This window comes from Bos indicus, chromosome 9, assembly GCF_029378745.1.
Source record: "Bos indicus isolate NIAB-ARS_2022 breed Sahiwal x Tharparkar chromosome 9, NIAB-ARS_B.indTharparkar_mat_pri_1.0, whole genome shotgun sequence".
Taxonomy (NCBI): Eukaryota; Metazoa; Chordata; class Mammalia; order Artiodactyla; family Bovidae; genus Bos; species Bos indicus.
Window position 1 is genome coordinate 62,744,884 of NC_091768.1, and position 24,098 is coordinate 62,768,981.

The 24,098-nt window shown below is 41.8% G+C and overlaps 1 protein-coding gene across 1 annotated transcript in view; it reads right to left on the minus strand.

Annotated features, from left to right (window-relative positions):
- Positions 1–388: 388 nt before the first annotated feature.
- Positions 389–24,098, minus strand: part of C9H6orf163 (chromosome 9 C6orf163 homolog) — a 29,309-nt gene continuing 5,599 nt past the window's right edge. The window contains exons 2-5 of the mRNA XM_019967389.2: positions 23,607–23,701; positions 20,717–20,824; positions 5,220–5,422; positions 389–894 (exon numbers count right to left, since the gene is read on the minus strand). Of these exons, the coding sequence (XP_019822948.2) occupies positions 459–894; positions 5,220–5,422; positions 20,717–20,824; positions 23,607–23,701 (842 nt within the window). The 3' untranslated portion in view covers positions 389–458. The remainder of the gene's footprint in view (positions 895–5,219; positions 5,423–20,716; positions 20,825–23,606; positions 23,702–24,098) is intronic.

A 24,098-nucleotide genomic window follows, 5' to 3' on the forward strand; every position in this document is an offset into this window, starting at 1 on the left:
TCAGTTGCTAAGTCATGTCTGACTCTTTTTGATCACATGGGCTGTAGCCCACCAGGCTCCTCTGTCCATGGGATTTCCCAGGCAAGAACACTGGAGTGGGTTACTATTTCCTTCTTTATGTTCTGGTTTTTTAGCTGTGAGGCATGTGGGATCTTAGCTTACCCACCAGGGATTGAACTCACGCTTCCTGCGCTGGAAGGTGACTACTTAACCACTAAATTGTGGGGGAAGTACCACCTCCTAGTCCGTTTTGACCCCTCTCACTGTTATCTCTCCTCCATTAGACTTGGAGCCCATTGTAGCCTGAAATGTGCTTTTGAATATTTTGGTTTTCCATCAAAACGCTTACAGCTCAATAGTACCATGCACATAACTGGGGATCCATACATGGTTTTTGAATGATATTTATTTAGTTTTTTGAATTGCGTCTTTTGTAGTGAAATTTCAGATGAAGACTTCTAATCAGGAGTTGTTTGGTTCTCTGGAATAATAAGATTGGAAGGTGTTTTCTTTCTTTCTGGCAGAATAAAATCTGCATGTCCTGGTGAGAGCTTTGGAAATGTATAGTTGATGTATTTTTGAAATGCTGCCCTGGTTTCCTGTAACTCTTCCTCCAGGAAGTCTTTCCAATTCGTCATAATTCCCAGTTGCTTAGCTATGGACAGCAGCTCCCCCTGAGTGTTAACCAGTTTGTCCATCACACTTCCAAGTTTGGCCTGATGTGTTTTCTCTGCTTCTTGAAGCACTTCCTGAACCTCTTCTTGCTTCTGCCTCTGAGTCATGCAATAGTAGAGGTTCATTTCATGTTGCTTTTCCTTTATCAGTTGGTTCACACTCTTCTTCTGATCCTTCACAACTGTGACACCAGAACTCATAAGTTCCTCCATGGCCTTTCTATCAAAAAGAGTAAGAGTTGAATGTTAGTGGTTAGATGGATTACCCACTAAAAACCAAAAGATTTTGTCTTTCACCACAGATGGAGAAGACATGACTGTATGGTTTACATGAGTCCCAGTCTGAGACAGGCTGGTCAAGATGAGCTTTTGATTAGATGTTAACAATCAAAAAGTACTTTTCAGAGCAGGGAAGGAACACATGGATTTCCTTGCTGTGAGCTAGAGTGAAGCCACCAGTCTACTGACTAATGCTAACTTTAGGGAGTCTACCAAGGTCAGAAAATATGAATGGAGAGTTCTACAAAGATGAAGAAATAAGGTCAGAGCTCCAAACCCCTAGAGAAAGTATTTCTATATATCAACATAGCTACTCGCCTTTAGTTAGAGAGCAGGAAACTATCTCACAAAGTGAGTTTAGCCTTAATTTTGATTCTATCTGAGCAATATTCTATGACAGCCAAACTTTTTGGTCTCAAGATCACTTTCACTCTTAAAATGAGCAAGAAACCCAAAGAGCCTTTGTTTATATATATGGTTTATATCTACTGACCCTAACATTTTCAAAAATTAAAGTCAGACATTTCACAAGCATTATAAATTCATGTGAAATATTGGATAAATCCATTAAATGTTAAAATAAAAAGCTTACCTTGTATGAAAAATATTTTTTTGTAAATCAAAAATCTTTTGATGAGAAAAGTGGCATCATTTTACATTTCTGTAAAACCCTTTATTGTCTGGCTAAATAGGAGAAAAGCTAGATTTTCATTTTGCTTCAATCTGTTGAGGTATCACACCTCATAAAACCCTGGAAAATGCCACTATATACTCCTGAGATGGAGTTAAAAGACAAATCATGTCTTAATACTATTAAGAAAATAGCTTTGACCTTAGTGTCCTACTAAAGGATCTGGGATCATACTTTGAGAACCATTGCTGAACAAATTCATATGCCTCTGATTATAATGTATCTAAAGGAAATCAACCTTGAATATTCATTGGATGGACTGATGCTGAAGATGAAGCACCAATACTTTGGCCACCTGATGTGAAGAGCCAACTCATTGGAAAAGACCCTGATGCTGGGAAAGATCGAAGGCAGGAGGAAAAGGGGATGACAGAGAATTAGATGGTTGGATGGCATCACTGACTCAATAAACATGAGTTTGGACAAACTCTGGGAGACAGTGAAGGACAGGGAAGCCAGGTGTGCTGCAGTCCATGGGGTCTCAAAGAGGTGGACACGACTGAGTGACTGAACAAGAACAACAAGAGATCCACAGTGGAATTCTAAACAGTGGGCTTCCTTAGTGGCTCAGCTGGTAAAGAACCCACCTGCAATGTGGGAGACATGGGTTCGATCCCTGAGTTGGGAAGATCCCCTGGAGAAGGGAAGGGAGTGGCTACCCATTCCAGTATTCTGGCCTGGAGAATTCTATGGACTGAATAGTCCATGGGGTTGCAACGAGTAGGACACGACTGAGTGACTTCCACATTCACTCCACATATTAGTTTCTGCAAATGTTCTAAAGAATGCTGGAATCTAGCAAAGTCTCTAGATGAGATCTGGTGTGCTGCAGAGTGGGTTCAGCTGACTGGAACAAATTTGAACCTTTGACAATTATTTGAAGAATGCCCACCGTGTGCCAGGCTCTCTTATAGGCACTAGGGACACATCAAAGAACAAAATGGACATTCTAGGTGGATATACTTACATAACAGGCACAGCAGTTTCCTAGTCTTAGTCAACGGGTTCAGTGAAAGATGGCCATTGAAAGTCTTCCACCTTTGAACTTCATGCAGGAAGGGGCCAAAGGTGGGCAAAAATTAAGGAGTGAAGGAGGGAGCAGGAGGCTCAGGGGAGTATGAGGAGAGACTCAGATGTTCCTTTAGGACGGGCAGAGTTCCTGAGATGGAGAGGAGGAGGCAGAGGGAGAGGAGAACCACCCTCCACTGCTTTGGAAAACTCACTCAGGAGTTACTGTCTTCTCTAACTTTCTCCCCAAATCCTCTATTTTCTTCCTTGTCTACCTCACAATGATTTACAGACTATGCAGGTAGGGAACCACTGAAATAGCCAAGGCTGCAGCCTTCATTCCTATTTATCCATACTTCCTATAGGATTTTACTTTTGGCTCTCTTCTAAACAGTTCTAACAAGGAAATTTTGCCCATTAATTATATACAAATCAGATCAGATCAGATCAGTCGCTCAGTTGTGTCCGACTCTGCGACCCCATGAATCGCAGCACGCCAGGCCTCCCTGTCCATCACCAACTCCCAGAGTTCACTGAGGCTCATGTCCAATGAGTCAGTGATGCCATCCAGCCATCTCATCCTCTGTCATCCCCTTCTCCTCTTGCCCCCAATCCCTCCCAGCATCAGAGTCTTTTCCAATGAGTCAACTCTTTGCATGAGGTGGCCAAAGTACGGAGTTTCAGCTTTAGCATCATTCCTTCCAAAGAAATCCCAGGGCTGATCTCCTTCAGAATGGACTGGTTGGATCTCCTTGCAGTCCAAGGGACTCTCAAGAGTCTTCTCCAACACCACAGTTCAAAAGCATCAATTCTTCGGCACTCAGCTTTCTTCACAGTCCAACTCTCACATCCATACATGACCACAGGAAAAACCATAGGCTTGACTAGACGAACCTTTGTTGGCAAAGTAATGTCTCTGCTTTTGAATATGCTATCTAGGTTGGTCATTAACTTTCCTTCCAAGGAGTAAGCGTCTTTTAATTTCATGGCTGTAGTCACCATCTGTAGTGATTTTGGAGCCCAGAAAAATAAAGTCTGACACTGTTTCCACTGTTTACAAATAGATTTGTTAATTCAAGCAGTGAAGCAAGAGACAAGTCCTAGACCAGGAGGCCAAGCAGAGAGGTTTCAGTTTGGGTCCAGCTGTGTCAGCTACATGAGCTTGGGCAGGTCACTGAGCACGCAGAAACAGGTTTGGAACCTCTGGATCCTGATAAGTACTAGGGTTCTTGAATGCTGACCTGTTAAAACTGGCCAAACCCATCAAATGTTCACTACATATATAAAATGGTTACTTTGGTATTTTTCACATATATATTAATAAGTGTATATGTGATCTGATTTATGTAAAAGTTACTTCAAATTATGCACATATATAAGGCAGTTCAGTTCAGTCACTCAGTCGTGTCGGACTCCTTGCGGCCCTATGGACCACAGCACGCCAGGCCTCCCTGTCCATCACCAACTCCCGAAGTTTACTCAAACTCATCTCCATTGAGTTGGTGATGCCATTCAACCATCTCATCCTCTGTCGTCCCCTTCTCCTCCTGCCCCCAGTCCCTCCCAGCATCAGGGTCTTTTCCAATGAGTCAGCTCTTCGCATCAGGTGGCCAAAGTATTGAAGTTTCAGCTTCAACATTAGTCCTTTCAATGAACACTCAGGACTGATCTCCTTTAGGATGGACTAGCTGGATCTCCTTGCAGTCCAAGGGACTCTAAAGAGTCTTCACCAACACCATAGTTCAAAAGCACCAATTCTTCGGTGTTCAGCTTTCTTTATAGTCCAACTTTCACATCCATACATGACCACTGGAAAAACCTTGACGAGACGGATCTTTGTTGGGAAAATAACGTCTCTGCTTTTTAATATGCTGTCTAGGTTGGTCACAACTTTCCTTCGAAGGAGTAAGTGTCTTTTAATTTCATGGCTGCAGTCACCATCTGCAGTGATTTTGGAGCAAATATATCAAAAGAGCAAGGGAGGATACTGAACTACATTCTTTTAAATGATTGTCTCTGGGAGACAGTGGGCAGGAAGCAGGGAGTCAGGACTTAGTAAATTTTGCTCTCTCTGTATTTCTAGAAGCTCAGCTTTGTTTATAGCATTATGACTTGTGTAAAAAGAAAGAGACCAAAAGTAACACATCCACAGTAGTGTACCATGTGGGCTAGGGGATGTGAAGACCGTTATGTGTTTGTGGAAAAACATTTCTTAATACCTTGCCTCCCCTAAAATTGGACATATGGCATGAAAAGCACAATTTTTAGGGCAGTAGTTACCTTGCAAGATAGGAGGAGAGGAAACAAAGGTGGTTGAGGAAGAACATGGGACTTTCCAATCCGCTCAAAAGGCTGGTAGGCCCTTGAGTATTTGTGTTATTTTTCTTTACATTTCTCACACACACACTGTACAATATATTATATACTGTTCCCCATGTTTGATATATTCTGTAATAAAAATGTAAAAACACAAAAAGTAGGAAGTATCTACGGCATCCACTCTACCCTCTTTCCAAGGTGATTCTGACAGAGGATACACTGATTTGCAGGGGTGCTCCCTGGAGTACCTTCTCTGAGACTGGATCTCTTCCTGGGCCATGAGCCTCTCCTGCTCTCGCGCTTCCTGCACAGCCTGGACCTTCTCGCGGTGGCACTCCATCATGATCCTTTGGATCCTGTGGACCATGCGCTGCTCGGCAGCCAGGTGTTCTCGCTGCAGTTCTTCTTCCAAGTTTTTATGCAGTTGCATCTTGGTCCTAGTTGCCATTTCCTTAAACAACAGGAAAACCAGGGTCAGATGCTACAGCTTTGATGTTTGAAAATGAATACTAAGAGGGTATTCAGATCATAATTTATCTGCCTGATGGAATATACACCAATTAAGCCTGATGATTTAAGAGTGTATAACAATTAGAAAAGGCAGAGGAACCAGAGATCAAATTGCCAACATTCGCTGCATCATGGAAAAAGCAAGAGAGTTCCAGAAAAACATCTATTTCTGCTTTATTGACTATGCCAAAGCCTTTGACTGTGTCGATCACAATAAACTGTGGAAAATTCTGAAAGAGATGGGAATACCAGACCACCTGATCTGCCTCTTGAGAAATCTGTATGCAGGTCAGGAAGCAACAGTTAGAACTGGACATGGAACAACAGACTGGTTCCAAATAGGAAAAGGAGTTTGTCAAGGCTGTATATTGTCACCCTGTTTATTTAACTTCTGTGCAGAGTACATCATGAGAAACGCTGGGCTGGAGGAAGCACAAGCTGGAATCAAGATTGCCGGGAGAAATATCAATCACCTCAGATATGCAGATGACACCACCCTTATGGCAGAAAGTGAAGAGGAACTGAAGAGCCTCTTGATGAAAGTGAAAGTGGAGAGTGAAAAAGTTGGCTTAAAACTCAACATTCAGAAAACGAAGATCATGGCATCCGGTCCCATCACTTCATGGGAAATAGATGGGGAAACAGTGGAAACAGTGTCAGACTTTATTTTTGGGGGCTCCAAAATCACTGCAGATGGTGACTGCAGCCATGAAATTAAAAGACGCTTACTCCTTGGAAGGAAAGTTATGACCAACCTAGATAGCATATTGAGAAGCAGAGACATTACTTTGCCAACAAAGGTTCGTCTAGTCAAGGCTATGGTTTTTCCCTGTGGTCATGTATGGGTGTGAGAGTTGGACTGTGAAGAAGGCTGAGCGCCGAAGAATTGATGCTTTTGAACTGTGGTGTTGGAGAAGACTCTTGAGAGTCCCTTGGACTGCAAGGAGATCCAACCAGTCCATTCTGAAGGAGATCAGCCCTGGGACTTTTTTGGAAGGAATGATGCTAAAGCTGAAACTCCAGTACTTTGGCCACCTCATGCAAAGAGTTGACTCATTGGAAAAGACTCTGATGCTGGGAGGGATTGGGGGCAGGAGGAGAAGGGGACGACAGAGGATGAGATGGCTGGATGGCATCACTGACTCGATGGACGTGAGTCTGAGTGAACTTCGGGAGTTGGTGATGGACGGGGAGGCCTGGTGTGCTGTGATTCATGGGGTCGCAAAGAGTCGGACATGACTGGGCGACTGATCTGATCTGAACAATAAGAAGCAGATCCATAGATATAGAGATCAAACGAATAAGTTACCAGTGGGAAGAGGTCAGGGGGAGGGAGAAAAGGAGGATTTTTATGGGGTTGTATGAAATCAAGTGTGTGAAACTTTTGAAAATTGTAAAGTACCATAGAATTTAAAGAATTTTTCATTCAATACAAAAAGAATTGTTTAGAAAAGTGAAAGAATACCAAAAAAGAAAGTTTAAAAAAACTTGGGGGGGCAGTGGTTGGGAGGGAGGCTCAAGAGGGAGGAGATATATATATACACACACATATATATAGTTATGACTGATTTGCATTGTTGCATGGCAGAAACCAACACAACATTATAAAGCAATTATCTCCCAATTAAAAAGAAAAACTGAAATGGTATGTCTATACCATGGAATATTATTAATATACAACTACTGAAAAGGAAAGAAAAGGAGTATATACTATATGGGAAACTTATAATGATGCTAGGTAAAACCAGAAATGTACAAACTATATAGCATAAGTACGTATACTATAGCTGTTGTTTAGATGCTAACTCATGTCTGCTTGTTTTGTAACCCCATGGACTGTAGCCCACCAGGCTCCTCTCTCTATGGGATTTCCCAGGCAAGAATACTAGAGTGGGTTGCCATTCCATCTCCAGGGGAATCTTCCCAACCCAGGGATCAAACCCAGGTCTCCTGCATTGGCAGGCGGATTCTTTATCACTGAGCCACCAGGGAAGTCCAAGCATATACACAGATAATATTGAAAAGGGATATGCAAAAGGAAAAGTAATTGAGTCATGGTCATGTTTTGATTCTTCAAATATTCTATAGCATCCTATTATCTTTATCCATGATTAGAAATACAGACTACAATTCTGCTTTAGGAAGTGAGTCCTGGAAACTGGTAGAAATAATGACCAGGAGAGTCTCTTGGGTAGGAGGGGACCTGAGCAAGCAGTCCAGAGGACGGCAGTCTCAGGAAGCTGCCTGCATGCCCTCACTGTCCTTCTGGAGTATTCCAGCTCATTCACCTTGAGAAGCCCATCCTCAGTCATGACAGAGACAGGAACAAGAGTTCCACCACTTGTTCCTGTAGAAGGACCTATGGAGTCTTCAGCTAGGTAAAGAGAGGAGACACTTCTCAAACCAGGACTAGGGACTTCCCTGGCAATCCAGTGGTTAAGACTCCATGCTTCCAATGCAGGAGGCACAGATTCAATCCTTGGTCCAGGAATAAGATCCCACATGCTGTGCAGCATGGCCAAAAGATAAAAAAACAAAAACGAAACAGAACTTGAGGGCAACAGGCTCTCAAGGGAAACCCGGTATCCCTGGAAATGCCCAATGAAGGCATGGTATGCCAGGCATACCATACCATACAGTGCTGGGTCCACTGCTCCAAGCAGGAGGAGGCTGGAATTCCATCCTCAGGACTCTGCCTACTGAAGGAGATCCAAACTGCATCCTGCAACCACTGTTCTAAAAGAAATACATGCCAGAAAGGAGGAGCAGTTAATTCTCTCCAGTTGTTTCAAAATTTTCATTTAAAGGGAAATGTGTATCTCTATTTTAGGGATAAGAGAGAACATACAGAAACTAAGTTGTTCAACATTCTGTAATAACCTAAATGGGAAAAGAATTTGAAAAACAATAGATCCATGTGTCAATATATGTATAACCGAATCTCTTTGCAGTACACCTGAAACTAATACAACATTGCTAATCAACTATGCTCCAATATAAAATAAAAATTTTTTTAATGTAAAAACAAAACAAACAAAAAAGAAATTAAGTTATTTTACAGAGTGAGTCATTGGAAGAACTAGGCCCAGAAAGCAGGATTCTCACCCACCAGCTTCTCACTTCATTGCTGGCTGTGATGCTGGGGTCTTTCCAGAGATTCACTGGTTTGTTTTCATTCCAGAAACTCTGTCCAGTCTTATCAGACAGTTCAGTAAGTTTCCTCCCTCCCTTCGAACCCCTCCCCATCTCCCAGAGACAATTTCTGAGCAGAGTATGGAAGGTTCTGCTATGGGTAATAAGTCTAAGTTTTTATCTTGTAGTCAGAGGCTGCTGTTGAACATCTTAGGGCATATTTCAACTTCTTAGGTATCATTTCTGGGTTTTCAAGTACATATTCAGCAACTGAGATTGCCAAATGGTTGCGCCTTATAAAGATGATGTATTACCATAATACATTTCTATTTGAATCACAGAACTTAAAAAGGATACCTCAGCCCTTTATTTTGACTGGGTTCTGAATTTAGAGAATGAAATCCCGTTCCTCTTTCATGTAATGATTTAGTGAAACTGAAAGCATTTTACTGTATCACATGGTATGTCCAATAGCTATTTAAAGCTACAAAAAATAATTCAATGACCTACTGTTTGGCAGTGTTCCTATTCAACAGAAAGCCTTCCAGTCAAATTACTTTTATTGAAGTGCATTTTGAGAGAATGGGCCTCTATTATGAGACAAGAGACAGCCTCACCAAATCCATCATCTTGACTGTACAGACGTGTGACAGATCTTTCTTCATGCCACCATGTCTCCCTCAGGAGAAGTTTCTCTCACGTATCACAGGCAGCAAGATCTTGGGCCTTGAATCTGTCTTTAGCTGGGGGACATGGTGATTTGCAGCACTTTCCTCTTTGAACTGACTGTCAGAAAGCTCAAAGGCCCAGCTGTGATAACAGCACAGGACCTCATGGCTACTGACACTTCTGAGTCTTGGATTCACACCTGACTTCGTATTTCCTCTTCTCATTTTCCCTTAGCTTCCATTTTATTATTTACTTTTTAATATTATTGTATTTCAATAAGATAATATTAGCACTTTTTCAGAATCCTATCTGTCCATTGGACAAGACCTGGAAATTTGGTTTCACAGCAATTCACCTAAAACTTATCCCAAATTCTTAGCATCACAGAAGAGCAGTACCTGGTGAGCTCTATGTATCAGAATGTAAGGCTGTTTGGTGCTAGAAATTGGTTTTCTGCTCTCTGTACTGGTAATCTCAAATTTTCTTAGGCATGAGAAGCACATGGTTAAAAACACTGTCAGTGACTCTGTAGGACAGGTGGGACCAGGAATCTGTAGGAAGGGAGACTCTAGGGAGGTGGTTCAGAGGCACCCCCTGAGAAGCAACAATGAGGGCTATGTCTAGGGATCTTACAGCTGAAACAACCCTATGTACTCCACTTAGACAAATCTTCATTATATGAAAAAAAAAGTCACTAAAACTTTTATGGAATAATTTGGAAAGGCCAACCTCCCTCTAACTATCCCCCTTAAATTTTCTTAGGACTTCTATTTTAACACTAAGTGGATTAACTCAACCCAAAGACATGTGCATGTGTGCATGGTCAGTCATGTCTGAGTCTTTGTGACCCTGTGGACTGTAGCCTGCCAGGCTCCTCTGTCCGTGGAATTTTCCATGCAAAAATACTGGGAAGGGTTGCCATTTCCTGCTCCAGGGGATCTTCCTGACCCAGGGATGGAACTTGCATCTCCTGTGTCCCCTGCGCTGGCAGGCGGATCCTTTACTACTGAGCCACCAAAGACTATATGTGATAAAGTGAAGTTGCTCAGTCGTGTCCGACTCTTTGTGACCTCATGGACTGTAGCCTACCAGGCTCCTCCGTCCATAAAATTTTCCAGGGAAGAGTACTGGAGTGGGTTGCCATTTCCAGGGGATCTTCCCGACCCAGGGATCGAACCCAGGTCTCCCACATTGTGGACAGACTCTTTACCATCTGAGCCACCTGGGAAGCCCCTGAAGACTATACGGGGGGAGGAGGAGCTAAGATGGTGGAGGAGTAGGACGGGGAGAACACTTTCTCCCCCTCAAATTCACCAAAAGAACGTTTAAACGCCGAGTAAATTCCACAAAACAACTTCTGAATGCCGGCAGAGGACATCAGGCACCCAGAAAAGCAACCCAAGTCTTCAAAAGGAGGTAGGAAAAAATATAAAAGACAAAAAAAGAGACAAAAGAGGGAGGGACGGAGTTCCGTCCCGGGAAGGGAGTCTTAAAAAGAGAGAAGTTTCCAAACACCAGGAAACCTTCTCACTGCCGAATCTGTGCGGAGCTTTGGAAGCACAGAGGGCAACATAACAGGGAGGAAAAATAAATAAACAATTAAAACCCGCAGATTACGAGCCCTACTGTAACTCCCCCAGCAGAGAAGCAGCACAGATGCCTGCACACCCACTAGCAAGCGGGGGCTGGGCAGGGAGGCGCAGCGCGGGCTGCATCGCTTAGAGTAAGAATCTGGCCTGAGTACCCCGGGCGCTATCTGAGCGAAATAATTTGGGCTAGCAAACCAGACTGGGATATCTACCACACAAAAAGCCAGCCCTAACCTAAGACACCGCCAGGCCCGTGCACGGAACAAAGGACTGAACAGAGATAGCCGGCTGCAGACCATCCCCCTCTGGTGACAGGTAGCCAGAGCCGGAAGGGGGCAATCGCAGCCCCAGAGAGACATTATCTATAAAACTGTAAGCAGACTTCTTTGCTAACTAAGACTTCTTGGGGGTCTGGACGGTCAACATCCACCTGAGAAGGTGTGCCGATTTTACACCCAGATAACCGAGTGGCAGGGAGGCGATAAGTCGCAGCATTGGCGCTCGCCAAACACCTCATCACCTGAGCTGCTCGGACCTGGGAAAGGCACAAAACGCAGGCCCAACTGAGCCTGCGCCTCTGAGGACTACCCGAGTGCCTGAACCTGAGCAGCTTGGACCTGGGAGGTGCAAGCAGCCCAGGGCCAGCCACAGATGGTTCCCGGCGGAGCAACCTAGAGCCTGAGCAGTGTGGGCAGGGAGGCTACACGCGCCGTGAGCGGGGGCAGACCCAGTGTGGCTGAGGCACTGCAAGCACACGCCAGTGTTATTTGTTTGCAGCGTCCCTACCTACCCACAGCGTGACTGAACAAGTGAGTCTAAAAAAAAAAAAAAAGTGTCCTCCACCGTCCCCTTTGTGTCAGGGTGGAAACCAGACACTGAAGAGACCAGCAAACAGAAGAAGCTATAACAGAGGGAACCGCCTTGGAAGCTACAGGCAATAGATTAAAACCCTGTGGTTAGTACCGTCTACATAGGAAGGGGCCTATAGATCTTGAGAAATATAAGTTGGACCAAGGAACTAGCCGAAAATAAACTGAACCCACAATACCGACAACAAAGCCAGAGAAAGTCCTAGATATATTTTTACTATTTTTACGATCATTCATTCTTTTTTTTTTTTAATTAAAAAAAATTTAAGTCCTCTATTATTCCTTTAATTTTCACTTTTATAACCTACTATTACTTTGAGAAAAAAAAAAGACCCTATTTTTTTAAAAGCAAACTTCATATATATATTTTTTTATAATATTTTGACCTTTTTTTTTTCCTTCTTTTCTTTAACATTGTATTTTTGAAATTCCAAACTCTACTCTAGATTTTTAATTTTAGCTTTTTGGTATTTGTTATCAATTTTGTACCTATATATATATATATATATATATTTTTTTTTTTTATATATAATTTTTGTGACTTTTTTTTTCTTTCTTTCTCTTCTTCTTTTATATAACATTGTATACCTGAAATTCCAAACTCAACTCTAGATTTTTAATTTATGCTTTTTGGTATTTGTTATCAATTTTGTACCTATATTTTCTTTATAATTTTTGCAACTTTGTTTGTTTTTGTTTGTTTGTTTTTTTCTCTCTTTCTTTTTCTTCTTCTTTTTTTTTTTAACATTGTATTTTTGAAATTCCAAACTCTACTCTAGATTTTTAACTTTTGCTTTTTGGTATTTGTTATCAATTTTATATCTAAATTTTCTTTATAATTTTTGTGACTTTGTTTTTGTTTGTTTTTCTCTCTCTTTCTTTTCCTTCTTCTTTTCTTTAACATTGTATTTTTGAAATTCCAAACTCTACTCTAGATTTTTAATTTTTGCTTTTATGTATTTGTTACCAATTTTGTACCTTTAAGAACCCAATCTTCAGTACCCATTTTTCACTAGGGAGTGAGATTACTGGCTTGACTGCTCTCTCTCCCTTTGGACTCTCCTTTTTCTCCACCAGGTCGCCTGTGTCTCCTCCCTAACCCCTCTCTACTCTACCCAACTCTGTGAATTTCTGTGTGTTCCAGACGGTGGAGAACACTTAGGGAACTGATTACTGGCTGGATCTGTCTCCCTCCTTTTCATTCCCCCCTTTTATCCTCCTGGCCACCTCTGCCTCCTTCCTCCTTCTTCTCTTCTCTGTATAACTCCGTGAACATCTCTGAGCGGTCCAGTTGTGGAGTTTCATAAGGAAGTGATTACTGGCTAGCCCACTCTCTCCTCTATTGATTCCACCTCATCTCATCCGGGTCACCTCTAACTCCCTCCTCCCTCTCCTCCATGTAACGCTGTGAATCTCTCTGGGTGACCCTCACGGCAGAGAAACTTTTCATCTTTAATGTAGATGTTTTATCAATGGTGCTGTATAGAAGGAGAAGTTTTGAAACTACTGTAAAAATAAGACCGATAACTGGAAGCAGGAGGCTTAAGTCCAAACCCTGACTCCAGGGAACTCCTGACTCCCGGGAACATTAACTGACAGGAGCTCATCAAACGCCTCCATACCGGCACTGAAACCAAGCACCACACAATGGCCAACAAGTTCCAGGGCAAAACATACCAAACAAATTCTCCAGCAGCAAGGAACACAGCCCTGAGCTCCAAGATACAGGCTGCCCAAAGTCACCCCAAAACCATAGACATCTCATAACTCATTACTGAACACTTCATTGCACTCCAGAGAGAAGAAATACAGCTCCACCCACCAGAACACTGACACAAGCTTCCCTAACCAAGAAACCTTGACAAGCCACCTGTACAAACCCACACACAGTGAGGAAATGCCACAATAAAGAGAACCCCACAAACTGCCAGAATACAGAAAGGACACCACAAACTCAGCAATTTAAACAAGATGAAGAGACAGAGGAATACCCAGCAGATAAAGGAACAGGATAAATGCCCACCAAACCAAACAAAAGAGGAAGAGATAGGGAATCTACCTGATAAAGAATTCTGAATAATGATAGTGAAATTGATCCAAAATCTTGAAATCAAAATGGAATCACAGATAAATAGCCTGGAGACAAGGATTGAGAAGATGCAAGAAAGGTTTAACAAGGACCTAGAAGAAATTAAAAAGAGTCAATATATAATGAATAATGCAATAAATGAAATTAAAAACGCTCTGGAGGCAACAAATAGTAGAATAACAGAGGCAGAAGATAGGATTAATGAATTAGAAGATAGAATGGTAGAAATAAATGAATCAGAGAGGAAAAAAGAAAAACGAATTAAAAGAAATGAGGACAATCTCAGAGACCTCCAGGACAATATCAAACGCTACAACATTCGAATCATAGGGGTCCCAGAAGAAGAAGACAAAAAGAAAGACCATGAGAAAATACCTGAGGAGATAATAGTTGAAAACTTCCCTAAAATGGGGCAGGAAATAATCACTCAAGTCCAAGAAACCCAGAGAGTCCCAAACAGGATAAACCCAAGGCAAAACACCCCAAGACGTATATTAATCAAATTAACAAAGATCAAACACAAAGAACAAATATTAAAAGCAGCAGGGGAAAAACAACAAATAACACACAAGGGAATTCCCATAAGGAAAACAGCTGATCTTTCAATAGAAACTCTTCAAGCCAGGAGGGAATGGCAAGACATACTTAAAGTGATGAAAGAAAATAACCTACAGCCCAGATTATTGTACCCAGCAAGGATCTCATTCAAATATGAAGGAGAAATCAAAAGCTTTATAGACAAGCAAAAGCTGAGAGAATTCAGCACCACCAAACCAGCTCTCCAATAAATACTAAAGGATATTCTCTAGACAGGAAACACAAAAAGGATGTATAAATTCGAACCCAAAACAATAAAGTAAATGGCAATAGGATCATACTTATCAGTAATTACCTTAAACATAAATGGGTTGAATGTCCCAACCAAAAGACAAAAACTGGCTGAATGGATACAAAAATAAGACCCCTACATATGTTGTCTACAAGAGACCCACCTCAAAACAGGGGACACATACAGACTGAAAGTGAAGGGCTGGAAAAAGATTTTCCATGCAAATAGGGACCAAAAGAAAGCAGGAGTAGCAATACTCATATCAGATAAAATAGACTTTAAAACAAAGGCTGTGAAAAGAGACAAAGACAGTCACTACATAATGATCAAAGGATCAATCCAAGAAGAAGATATAACAATTATAAATATATATGCAGCCAACACAGGAGCACCGCAATATGTAAGACAAATGCTAACAAGTATGAAAGGAGAAATTAACAATAACACAATAATAGTGGGAGACGTTAATACCCCACTCACACCTGTGGATAGATCAACTAAACAGAAAATTAACAAGGAAACACAAACTTTAAACGATACAATAGACTAGTTAGACCTAATTGATATCTATAGGACATTTCATCCCAAAACAATGAATTTCACCTTTTTCTCAAGCGCACATGGAACCTTCTCCAGGATAGATCACATCCTGGGCCATAAAGCTAGCCTTGGTAAATTCAAAAAAATAGAAATCATTCCAAGCATCTTTTCTGACCACAATGCAGTAAGATTAGATCTCAATTACAGGATAAAAACTATTAAAAATTCCAACATATGGAGGCTGAACAACACGCTGCTGAATAACCAACAATCACAGAAGAAATCAAAAAAGAAATCAAAATTTGCATAGAAACAAATGAAAATGAAAACACAACAACCCAAAACCTGTGGGACACTGTAAAAGCAGTCCTAAGGGACTAAAGTCCTAAAGTTCATAGCAATACAGGCATACCTCAAGAAACAAGAAAAAAGTCAAATAAATAACCTAACTCTATACCTAAAGCAACTAGAAAAGGAAGGAATGAAGAATCCCAGGGTTAGTAGAAGGAAAGAAATCTTAAAAATTAGGGCAGAATAAATGCAAAAGAAACAAAAGAGACCATAGCAAAAATCAACAAAGCCAAAAGCTGGTTCTTTGAAAGGATAAATAAAATTGACAAACCATTAGCCAGACTCATCAAGAAACAAAGGGAGAAAAATCAAATCAATAAAATTAGAAATGAAAATGGAGAGATCACACAGACAACACAGAAGTACAAAGGATCATAAGAGACTACTATCAACAATTATATGCCAATAAAATGGACAACGTGGAAGAAATGGACAAATTCTTAGAAAAGTACAACTTTCCAAAACTGGACCAGGAAGAAATAGAAAATCTTAACAGACCCATCACAAGCACGGAAATTGAAACTGTAATCAGAAATCTTCCAGCAAACAAAAGCCCAGGTCCAGATGGCTTCACAACTGAATTCTACCAAAAATTTAGAGAAGAGCTAACACCTATCCTGCTCAAACTCTTCCAGAAAATTGCAGAGGAAGGTACACTTCCAAACTCATTCTATGAGGCCACCATCACCCTAATACCAAAACCTGACAAAGATCCCACAAAAAAAGAAAACTACAGGCCAATATCACTGATGAACATAGATGCAAAAATCCTTAACAAAATTCTAGCAATCAGAATCCAACAACACATTAAAAAGATCATACACCATGACCAAGTGGGCTTTATCCCAGGGATGCAAGGATTCTTCAATATCCGCAAGTCAATCAATGTAATACACCACATTAACAAATTGAAAAATAAAATCCGTATGATTATCTCAATAGATGCAGAGAAAGCCTTTGACAAAATTCAACATCCATTTATGATAAAAACTCTCCAGAAAGCAAGAATAGAAGGAACATACCTCAACATAATAAAAGCTATATATGACAAACCCACAGCAAACATTATCCTCAATGGTGAAAAATTGAAAGCATTTCCTCTAAAGTCAGGAACAAGACAAGGGTGCCCACTTTCACCATTACTATTCAACATAGTTTTGGAAGTTTTGGCCACGGCAATCAGAGCAGAAAAAGAAATAAAAGGAATCCAAATTGGAAAAGAAGTAAAATTCTCACTATTTGTAGATGACATGATCCTCTACATAGAAAACCCTAAAGACTCCACCAGAAAATTACTAGAACTAATCAATGATTATAGTAAAGTTACAGGATATAAAATCAACACACAGAAATCCCTTGCATTCCTATACACTAATAATGAGAAAACAGAAAGAGAAATTAAGGAAACAATTCCATTCACCATTGCAACGGAAAGAATAAAATACTTAGGAATATATCTACCTAAAGAAACTAAAGACCTATATATAGAAAACTATAAAACACTGGTGAAAGAAATCAAAGAGGACACTAATAGGTGGAGAAATATACCATGTTCATGGATTGGAAGAATCAATATAGTGAAAATGAGTATACTACCCAAAGCAATTTATAGATTCAATGCAATCCCTATCAAGCTACCAATGGTATTCTTCACAGAGCTAGAACAAATAATTTCACAATTTGTTTGAATACAAATAGCCTCGAATAGCCAAAGCTATCTTGAGAAAGAAGAATAGAACTGGAGGAATCAACCTACCTGACTTCAGGCTCTACTACAAAGCCACAGTCATCAAGACAGTATGGTACTGGCACAAAGACAGAAATATAGATCAATGGAACAAAATAGAAAGCCCAGAGATAAATCCACACACCTATGGACACCTTATCTTTGACAAAGGAGGCAAGAATATACAATGGGAAAAAGTCAATCTCTTTAACAAGTGGTGCTGGGAAAACTGGTCAACCACTTGTAAAAGAATGAAACTAGAGCACTTTCTAACACCATACACAAAAATAAACTCAAAATGGATTAAAGATCTAAACGTAAGACCAGAAACTATAAAACTCCTAGAGGAGAACATAGGCAAAACACTCTCCGACATACATCACAGCAGGATCGTCTATGACCCACCTCCCAGAATACTGGAAATAAAAGCAAAAATAAACAAATGGGACATAATTAAACTTAAAAGCTTCTGCACAACAAAGGAAACTATTAGCAAGGTGAAAAGGCAGCCTTCAGAATGGGAGAAAATAATAGCAAATGAAGCAACTGACAAACAACTAATCTCAAAAATATACAAGCAACTCCTACAGCTCAACCCCAGAAAAATAAATGACCCAATCAAAAAATGGGACAAAGAACTAAATAGACATTTCTCCAAAGAAGACATACAGGTGGCTAACAAACACATGAAAAGATGCTCAACATCACTCATTATCAGAGAAATGCAAATCAAAACCAGTATGAGGTACCATTTCACACCAATCAGAATGGCTGCGATCCAAAAGTCTACAAGCAATAAACACTGGAGAGGGTGTGGAGAAAAGGGAACCCTCTTACACTGTTGGTGGGAATGCAAACTAGTACAGCCACTATGGAGAACAGTGTGGAGATTCCTTAAAAAAACTGGAAATAGAACTGCCTTATGATCCAGCAAACCCACTGCTGGGCATACACACTGAGGAAACCAGAAGGGAAAGAGACACGTGTACCCCAATGTTCATCGCAGCACTGTTTATAATAGCCAGGACATGAATGAATGGATAAGAAAGCGGTGGTACATATACACAATGGAGTATTACTCAGCCATTAAAAAGAATTCATTTGAATCAGTTCTAATGAGATGGATGAAACTGGAGCCTATTATACAGAGTGAAGTAAGCCAGAAAGAAAAACACCAATACAGTATACTAACACATATATATGGAATTTAGAAAGATGGTAACAATAACCCTGTATATGAGACAGCAAAAGAGACACTGATGATAAAACAGTCTTATGGACTCTGTGGGAGAGGGAGAGGGTGGGAAGATTTGGGAGAATGGCGTTGAAACATGTATACGATCATGTATGAAACGAGTTGCCAGTCCAGGTTCGATGCACGATACTGGATGCTTGGGGCTGGTGCACTGGGACGACCCAGAGGGATGATATGAGGAGGGAGGAGGGTTCAGGATGGGGAACACATGTATACCTGTGGTGGATTCATTTCAATATTTGGCAAAACCAATACAATATTATAAAGTTTAAAAAAAAAAAAAAAAAAGACTATACGGGGTACCACCAAATGACTTAAAGCAAGACTGTGATGTGAGCTCCTGGAAACAGGAATCACATTTAAGTTACCTTGTGTTGTCACAACCAAATGCCAGCAGTGATGTTTAAAATGTCTGTCCTCTGGTTGCAGCACAGAGCAGGGACATAAGGCCTCCACACCTATGGAAATGGTTACCCCTTGAAATTGTTGGTTGGGGAAGTCCAGGGCAGGCTTGGGCATGGTGATTTATCAACTGATAGAGAAGTATTTCACTGTTCAAGAACCGGTGTGGCCGTTCTGTCCCTGCTGGGTGAGCAGCAGGCCTCTCCAGACATGCTATAAATGCTCCTCATGTTTTGAACTGAAATCAAGGATGGGCAGTGGTCCACTGCAGCCAGCCCCTCAGGGACCATGGCCCCTGTAGTCAGGTAGGGAGGGCCCACCACGCTTCAGGAGCCCTGGGATGGAGCTCTCTTTCCTACTAGCAAGTTTTCTGAGGGCAAGGATGGTCCATTTAACCTCCCTAGTACAGAGCTGATCAATGACAGGTGTGCATGGTGTTGACAATGGACAAATGGGCCTGTGGTCCCTGAACTGTTTGTGAGTTATGTTCTTGCTAAATGAGGCCAAACTGCGGCCACACTTCTGTTGCTTTCCCTCCAGCCTCTGCCCAGGAATTATGACCTGGGACTGTGTCCTGTCGTTCCCATGACCCACATGTGAAAGGAGTGCTGTGTGCTTTTCCTTTGAGCAGCTGTTGGACTGAACTGTGTGAAGAACCCTGGGGCTCTGCCTTGATAGTTTACTAACTACCCCAAGTCGTGCAGTTGTGTAATGGTACCAGGTACAGCCTGCAGAGTTTCCCTCGTGTGACTTCTGATCCTGCAGGAAATACCTGAGAAACAGCTCAGGGGTCCCTCTCATAACCACAGTAAATGCAAATTTAGGGAGAAGGATGCAATCGAGCCTCCTTCCTCTGTCCAGCCTGCTTTCGCACTTACAAAGTCAGGGCACCACACTGGCCCCTGGATAAGGGTGATAGTGAGTCAGATGTGTCCTTGTGGAGACTGCAGGAGTGTGGTGACCAGACATTCAACAAGTAATCAATCCTCCCATCTATGTACCTACACCAGTGCTGGGTAGGGATGCTGGGTGTCAGCACACAGCTGATTGGGTAAGGCTTCCCTTGACCAGTGATGCTGGGTGTCTGATGAAGTGCAGGAAGAACATTTTGACAAGGTCTCCAAGGTGGGAAAGAGGTTGGTGAGTACAGGTTTGAGGATCCAGAGAAAGGGCAGTAAGAGGAGGAGAGCCAGTGACAAGAGATGTGGAGACTGACAGGCAGGGGTGCCTCCTTCATATCTAACCCCATAAAGGTTTGGGCTCATCCAAGGCCATTCATTATGGTTCATTATGTCAAAGGGATTCTCCTGTACCCAATCATCACTCTTGCCATAGAGTCCAGGATTTCTTCTGTAAAAATCCTGGGCCTCCCAACCAACCTCCATAAAATACTCATCTAGACTTTCTGTATGATTGTTTTTCTCCCATTCCCTTGCCAGAGCTTTTAACAAACTTAAGTACTTCTTAAAAGACAACAAACAGGCCACTATAAAAAACCTGTAAATCTCAGGAGACAAGTGGACGCAGCAGGGGAAGAGGAGGGTGGGATGAATTGGGAGAGTAGCAATGACATATATACACCACCATGTGGGAAGCTGCTGCACAGCACAGGAAAGTCGGCTTGGTGCCCTGTGATGACCTAGAGGGCTGGGCTGGGGGGTGGATGGGAGGGAGACTCAAGGAAGGGATGTATGTATACTTAGAGATGATTCACGTTGTGGTACAGCAGGAACTAACACAAAACTGTAAAGCAATTATACCCGAATAATAATTTTTTAAAAAACCTTTAACTCTTTTTCATGTTCCTCTTTCAGAAACTGGATTTGCATTTTGTACATGTCATTTGCTTCTTCGAGGGCTTTCTTCACTGCTTGTCTTTGGCGTTCATCGGCCTTTGAAAGAGAGTTCATTTATTTGTTAATATACATCAGATTTTCATGCTTAATGAAATTAGCCACCACCATGGGGCCCCACTAACTGGCTCTGTTCCCATCTCAGACCTCCCACAGCACACTGTCTCAGGCAGAGATGTCCCTAACACAGCCCTAGCCTCTGGCTAACATTACTGTTTCAGGAGCTGCCCAGGAGAGCTTTACTGCAGGCTGCTGGGTGGTCTTTTTAATTTGGCACTCTATTTCTTGTTGACTAACTATCAAAGTAATGTAGGCTCATCCAAGAAATTATGGAAAATACAGAGAAGTAGAAAAATGCACAAAGTCAAAAATTTGCTGAGAAGGGAGGTTGAGTACCACCCCAGATCCCCTGCATCAGTTCAGTTCAGTTCAGTTGCTCAGTTGTGTCTGACTCTTTGCGATCCCATGGACTGTAGCACACCAGGCCTCCCTGTCCATCACCAATTCCCGGAGTCTACTCAAACTCATGACCACTGAGTCGGTGATGCCATCCAACCATCTCATCCTCTGTTGTCTCCTTCTCCTTCTGCCTTCAATCTTTCCCAGCATCAGGGTCTTTTCCAATGAGTCAGTTTTTCGCATCAGGTGGCCAAAGTATTGAAGTTTCAGCTTCAACATCAGTCCTTTCAATGAACACTCAGGACTGATCTCCTTTAGGATGGACTGGTTGGATTTCCTTGCAGTCCAAGAGACTCTCAAGAGTCTTCTCCAACACCACAGTTCAAAAGCACCAATTTTTCGGCGCTCAGCTTTCTTTAGAGTCCAACTCTCACATCCATTCATGACCACAGGAAAAACCATAGCCTTGACTAGATGGACCTTTGTTGGCAAAGTAATGTCTCTCCTTTTTAATATGCTGTCTAGGTTGGTCATAGCTTTTCTTCTAAGGAGCAAGCGTCTTTTAATTTCATGGCTGCAGTCACCATCTGCAGTCATTTTGGAGCCCAAAAAAATAAAGTCTGACACTGTTTCCACTGTTTCCCCATCTATTTCCCATGAAGTGATGGGACCGGATGCCATGATCTTCGTTTTCTGAATGTTGAGTTTTAAGCCAACTTTTTCACTCTCCTCTTTCACTTTCATTAAGAGGCTCTTTAGTTCCTCTTCACTTTCTGCCACAAGGGTGGTGTCATCTGCATATCTGAGGTTATTGATATTTCTCCCAGCAATCTTGATTCCAGCCTGTGCTTCTTCCAGCCCAGCATTTCTCATGATGTACTCTGCATATAAGTTAAATAAGCAGGGTGACCCCTGCATCAGGGTCTTCAGAAAGATGTTTCATTATTTTATTTGAAAAGAATGCCCAGAACATTAGATAAACTTATATTTAAATTGTACATTATTCACAAAAGCATTCCCTTGTATTAGGGAATATAATTAATGGCTCACAGTCAATTTAAATTGTATTTTTATTGATAAGGATAAATGCCTACTAAGACTTTTATATCTATTACCCTTCACACTGAAGCATTTTGTACTTTTGGAGGACTTTCATCCAAAGCTTTTGCTGGAACTAATACTGGACAATTCCAATACTCTTTGCTATGATGTCTATATTGTAGAGAAACTGAGAAATAACTTCTAAGCATTGTGGCTTATCCTGCTCTCAAGAAGTGTTAATCTGCTTTAGGGAAGTCACATATAGCCTTTTCTTTCTTACTGGAAGAAATGGGAGCTGGAGGATACAGGTTTTGCCTTATTGAAGTGTCTGGGATCTGACTGTGAGCTCCAAGGTGCTCAAATTGCTCCCATGGCCTTCAGCAGTCATGTGGACTTTGGAGCAAAGAGGAGCTGGGAGAGGCTTGAAAAAAGAGACTCAGCTATGATGCAGTATTTGGAAAAAAAGCCACTTGGGGTACTACACGCTGAACAAATTGATGGTCTACATATTAAATATTAAGCAATAAGCATATTGAAAAGCAGAGACATTACTTTGCCAACAAAGGTTCGTCTAGTCAAGGCTATGGTTTTTCCTGTGGTCATGTATGGATGTGAGAGTTGGACTGTGAAGAAAGCTGAGCACCAAAGAATTGATGCTTTTGAACTGTGGTGTTGGAGAAGACTCTTGAGAGTCTCTTGGACTGCAAGGAAATCCAACCAGTCCATCCTAAAGGAGATCAACCCTGGGTGTTCTTAGGAAGGAATGATACTAAAGCTGAAACTCCAGTACTTTGGCCACCTCATGCGAAGAGTTGACTCATTGGAAAAGACTCTGATGCTGGGAGGGATTGGGGGCAGGAGGAGAAGGGGACGACAGAGGATGAGATGGCTGGATGGCATCACTGACTCGATGGACGTGAGTCTGAGTGAACTCCGGGAGATGGTGATGGACAGGGAGGCCTGGCGTGCTGCAATTCATGGGGTCACAAAGAGTTGGACACAACTGAGCGACTGAACTGAACTGAATAAACAATTATCAACAAGAATATCTTTTTTTGAACTTTTAATTCAATGACAATAAAGGGAGCCAGAGTCATCCACACACAGGGGCAATTTTAAAGGATGGAAGCTCCTGATGATTTCTGCTTCTTACTCAGCATCTATGTGTGCTGGGCATGTCATTTCATTGAACTTTCTCAACAATTCTAGAGAGTATTATTATTCCTCTTTCACATTTGAAGATGCCAAGACTACAGAGCTGAAGAACCTGCCCCACAGATGACCAGCATTCAAGGTCAGCCCTGCCTGACTCTAGCATATACAAATCCCCAAAGAGAAAGAACTGCCAAGAGGCATGCAGGCGGATTTCCGGTTCCTTTACCTTAGCCCATATATCAGCTTCTGCCTGTGCAATACGTTCTTTGAGTGCATCCTCTTGAAATTGCTCTTCCTTATTCAGAATATCTTTCCCAATATCTGTGGAGTGGAAGAGGAAAAACAATCACATATATCCACGGACTCTATCTTGGCTTTCTTTTTCACTGCTATCAAGTTATTTACTAGAGTTATCTAAGAGATCATTTTGGGAAGTTTCAATCTCTAAAGACACCAGTGAAAGAGGGAAGTTATTCCCCCAACTGATTAGGAAGGAGCTCACAGCACGGTGAGACCTGGATGGACTCAGTCCCCTTCACCACAACCCACACATCTAGTTGTTGTTCAGTCACTCAGTCATGTCTGATTCTTTGCTGCCCCATGGACTGCAGCTCCTGGAGCTTGCTCAAACTCATGTCCACTGAGTTGGTGATGCCATCCAGCCATCTCATCCTCTGTCGTCCCCTTCTCCTGCCTTCAATCTTTCCCACCATCAGGA